Source organism: Seriola lalandi, unplaced genomic scaffold (assembly GCF_002814215.2).
Source record: "Seriola lalandi dorsalis isolate HSWRI2012SDOR001 ecotype SW California unplaced genomic scaffold, Sedor1 jcf7180002054381, whole genome shotgun sequence".
In the NCBI taxonomy this organism is placed as follows: domain Eukaryota; kingdom Metazoa; phylum Chordata; class Actinopteri; order Carangiformes; family Carangidae; genus Seriola; species Seriola lalandi.
Genome location: NW_019524934.1, coordinates 97065 through 102066, shown reverse-complemented (window position 1 = coordinate 102066; position 5002 = coordinate 97065). Strand labels below are relative to the sequence as shown.

The following is a 5002-nucleotide window of genomic DNA, read 5'->3' as shown; positions in this document are numbered from 1 at the left end:
TGAGGATTAGTGCTTATTTCTGTGTGAGAAAATGAGACCCCGATTTATATGCTAACTGTTAACCCACTACCCCACTGCCTATAGGCCGCGGGCAAGAGGGCCAGAGGGGTCCACAGAGCAACCCCTCCACCTCCGACTGCAGACACCTCTGGCCTGTGGCCTACTAGAAAAAAAAAAAGAAAAACATAACAGCTGTTAAGTGTATCAAATGAAATACATACATGCTTCATCCCTGCTATCTGGATTAACTGGAGTGCTGGCCCATACATACATTGTCTGGGTTTTCTCAAAACTGTGCAATGAATGTTGAAACAATTTTCAAGGACAACACAATATCTTCCAGGACATTTTACTTTTTCTCTCATTTACCATGCCATAATACAGTATATTTCCTGCAGATTTGTAAATGTATTTGTCCTGCTGAATGGAAGGAAAGGTTTTTCATACAGTATAAAGTGGCTGTGGACAAAAGATACTGTATAATTACGCATATTAGTCTTTTACAATTGCTTAAGCACGACTTTGAAAAGGGGGCTAATTTTCTCAAAACACTTAACATAAATCACAAACCCACACACCCAAAGTGCAAAAAATGTCATATGTCCTGCAAAATGGAAAACTGCATGCAAAACTTATTAAAAGCAGCTTTTGCACCAAATGGCACACACGTCATTCATATTCCCACATTATTATATTATATCTTTGGTGGGCTTGTCATCATAATTCTTCATGCAGAGAATTCTACTGAGAAGATTTGTTCAAGTCTACAGAAATATGTGCAGAAACGCAACTAATGTTGAAACAAAACCATTTATTTTTCTCCACAACAAATTGAATAAGTCAATCAATCAATCAAATGCAGAGTACATCCTACATTACAGTAGGAACAAAAATTTCAAATATAGTGAACCATAGAGGAAAATATATATATATTTATATATATTAAAAAAAAAAAGGAAAAAAAGTATTTAGGCTGCATCTCACCACCTTGTAGGGTCCGGCCACAGCACCTCATCAACATCACAGGAAATATCTTACCTGGCCAGACAGCGAGGAAATAAGTACCTGGATTGTTGTACCCAGCCCTGGATAGCACCCACATCAATATCATCACTTGCTTCCTTCATTGCCTGCAGAGGAGCCATGCACTCATAGGGCTGACAGTCAAACACCTTCTTTTCCGCCATGCTGAAAATAACTCTTCAATGGAGAGTAGTGTGGAAGGCCAGGGAGTGTACCAGGGCTGCAAGATGAAAGCTGACATTGTCCTATATTATCACATATCTGTGCTGGTCTGCATCATCCATATCGTCCAACAGTATCACAATGAGGTGTCTTTTTATAGTGCTTACATCCTAATTGATGAGTCTACAATTGACCAATTGGTCCATCGGCAGGCATTTTGAATGGCAGTGTTTTGACTTTCAATGTCCTTAACAGTTCTGATTCTCATTGCTACAGACACATTTCATTGTGTGCGACTTAAGTATTGAGATGCCATTCCCAGCCCTAAACATAAATAGGCTAAATTTACACCAGAGAACACGTAAATATTCACACCTGAAGTGATAGATCCACACAATGAGAAAGGAGATGACAGTGGTAAACAGGAAAGAGATAACCAATTGAGGCCAGCAACAATTCAGTAACAGTGACTATGAACATGTACCAAGTTGAAGATCAGCTGGAATATAAGGCTGCAATATGCAAGTATAAACAAAGACTCATGCAATAGTATTTTATGATGTGACATCACACTGATGTTACTCAGATCACTTTCGGCAACGTAAGGAGATGTGCTGCAGTCTCCTGGCTTTTCCTCTGGCATCAATGGGCTGCATGTCAGAGACCTTTGACCTGACAAGCTGATAGGAGCTGGCACAGTAGCTGGGTCTCTTGCAGTAATGAATCAGAGGGAAGTCATGCTGAAGGTCTGCAGAGAAAGCAAATTCATAGAACCAAATTCTAGTCATTTAAGCTGAATGTCTTTGTGTGTAGATTTCTAAAAATCTACAAAATCTCAAGTCAGCATTATACCCCCATTACACCTAATTTATCTTCATTCAAAGCTATGTCATTTCTAAAAAAAAATTGTAAATGCAACAAAGTAGCATTACAAATAGATTACATTTTAATAGTTAACCCCACATCAGATCTCTCCAGATTTTTCATTTTACCTGTTTCATTTAAATTATGGTTTGAATTACTTTATTTCTCACTGTTGAAGGTGTATATCATTCAGAGAAAAAACAACTTTACCATGTGAAAGCCTTGGACAGTGGCAAGAAAAAGTAAGTGAATCCAATTTACAATGAACAAGCACAATTTATGTTAACTAATCATACACAAATCACTGTATTGTTCTTGCCCATATTGAAAATGTTATTCAAACATTCACAGTGCAGGCTGGAAAAAGTATGTGAACCCAGTTGCATTAACTGGAGTCAGGATTTATCAAACCTGTAGTCAAGTCAATAAAATTATTGGAGATGTGGGTTAGGATACTGTACACTGACTAAACAACTTAAACATTTTGATTTTCCTATTCACAACATCTGCTGATGTTAGCCATGTCTCATAAAAAGAAATCTCAGAAGACAATAGAAGTGGGAATTGCATGAAGCTGAGAGGGTTGCAAAGTCTAAAAATAGAGACCGCTCCCTAGAAATGGCATCCCGCTAAGGTGACACCAAAAGCACAATGCAGAATGCTCAGTAACATAACAAAGAACCTCAGAGTAAGATCTTAAAAGCTTAAACAAATCATAGAAGCTGATAGCACTGCTGTTTCTGTTGTTTTTCTGTTCTTTTAACATTTCTCTTCATGTACATGGTGCATGGTTGCATGGTTGCATGGGTCATGGTGTGGCCACTGCTTTCCAAAAAACAGTCCACAACACTACTGGGAAATGTTAATGACTACAAATGATTCAAACAGGATGCTGTATTCGAAATGTTGAGCAAAATGTATTATCAGCAAAATGTACTTGTAAATATGAAATCTTAAATGCATAGTAACTAGTTACTATATTTGTTATATTTGCCACTGAAATGTAGGGGAGTAGAAATGTCCACAACATAATATGGAAATACTGAAGTAATGTACAACTAAAATTGTATTTGTATTGTATTAAAATTGTACTTAAGTACAGTATTTGATGAATGACACTGTGTAATTGTTCCCACATCAGGTTTTCAAATTAAAAAGTTGACAGAGTGCATACCATTTTGACAGTGTTGCTGCTGCTTGTCTGTGTGGCTGTCAGGTTTCTTCTTGTCTGTACCATTTGGATCTGATCCCAGAGGAGAGCCTGCAGCTCCTCCTGGATTATCTTGATTGTCTCCTTCCTCCTTTTTAGGCTGTCGCTCCTCCTGCTGCACTCTGTTTTCCACTTCTTCCTGTCCCTCTTCATCTGTTTTCATCACGTCCTGTCCTGCTTGGTCATCAGTTCTCCTAGACCTTTTCCCCTCTTCTGTCTCCTTCTGTTCCTGGCCACCTTCCACTGCCTCATTCTTCACCTTTTGCTCCAGATCTACCAACACACACACACACGCACACACACACACACACACGCGCGCGCACACACACACACACACACACACACACACACACACAAAGATGATGCCGTGCAGGTACCTTGATGCAGCTGATTTGCATCCACAATCAACTCAGCTATGAATACTGGAATTACATTTCACCACTCTGCCAAATTGTAGCCTGTATATGACAGTCAGTGTAATTCTAGCTCTGTTATATTGTGGAACTTGTTTGGATTCCTGTTTCCACCTGAATACTCCATTCTGGATGTTCCATGTTGTCCTGGACCCCTGGATTCTTTTTCCCAGCAGTGCTCCATTCAGCCATCTCACCTGATTAGCTCTCTCTACCAGATTAAACCTTATAATAAATTACCCTTTAAACCAGTGCTGTGCCTCAGAGTCTTCATTTTGGTAGAGAGAAAACTTGTGACTTAACACTTGAATCCAACTTTGTGGTATCATTAAATATTTATTTGTCATAGGAAAAAGTTAGCATCTCAGATATTTTTTGGAGAACCACAATCAGTGATATCAGAATTTGGTGGTTTCTGGCACCATCTTGTGATTTTGACTAGTATAACTATATATAAAACTTTAACGCTGTGTTATTTTCATTTTAAAGGTTGATTAGGTTTTGCAGCTTCAGATGATTTTTATTTGTGGGAGAGGGGCCAAAAATGGCTCTTTTAATAGTAAAGGTTGCAGACCCCTGCCTTAGAACATAGTTAATTTAGACAATATCTGAATTCCATACATATGAAGCAGCTAACTGCAAGCTTCCATTTGTAATTGGAATCAGCTCTCTACCTCCATCATTTTTTGATATATGAGACTTGAAATTACTTCCAAATTCTCCTCTAAGACAAACATCATAGGTGAATTTGGAAGCATTAATAACTCCTCACAAGAAGTACCCAGAATGATTGGACCATGTTTGTTTAAAAGCTCTCGAAGAGTATTATGTAACTAGAAAATTCCAGGGAAATTTTGAGTGCCACGGGGGCTACTGCCGGGATGAGTACATGATTTATTTCCAGTGTTCAAAAGTCACCCTGATCATATTCTGGTTTTGAGAAATGTCTTGATATAAAAGACTCTGATATAAAACAATGTCACATCCTTCCATCATGTATTATGTGGGAAATATCTCATATTCTGTGTTGTTTTTTTTAATAAAACAAGAGGCAACATGTCTTCAAACTGGCATTTAAAGGGTTAAAATCCTGAAAACTAATAAACATTTGATAGGTTTGAGCAGAACTGAAGTGGTTTAAGAGATTTATGCAAAAAAAGCAGAAAAAAATATTGATATATGATGATTTTATAGCATTTTCTTTGTGTGTCCTTTTTTGGACGCGAGGAACCCCAGAGGGTACAAAATGTGTTACCGGTGTATAATAGACCTGTAACAGTAACTGACATTAGATTTTAAAAATATGTCAAAAAAGACACTTTCTTGCAGA

General features: G+C 37.9%; 1 protein-coding gene and 1 pseudogene across 1 annotated transcript in view; both read right to left on the bottom strand.

The window, feature by feature from the left end:
• Positions 1 to 1187, bottom strand: part of LOC111657062 (uncharacterized) — a 7742-nt pseudogene extending 6555 nt beyond the window's left edge.
• LOC111657061 (dual specificity calcium/calmodulin-dependent 3',5'-cyclic nucleotide phosphodiesterase 1C-like) overlaps positions 797 to 5002 on the bottom strand; it is a 90376-nt gene continuing 86170 nt past the window's right edge. Inside the window, exons 7-8 of the mRNA XM_087174753.1 lie at positions 3224 to 3532; positions 797 to 1933 (exon numbers count right to left, since the gene is read on the bottom strand). Coding sequence (XP_087030879.1) covers positions 1773 to 1933; positions 3224 to 3532 — 470 coding nt within the window. The 3' untranslated portion in view covers positions 797 to 1772. The remainder of the gene's footprint in view (positions 1934 to 3223; positions 3533 to 5002) is intronic.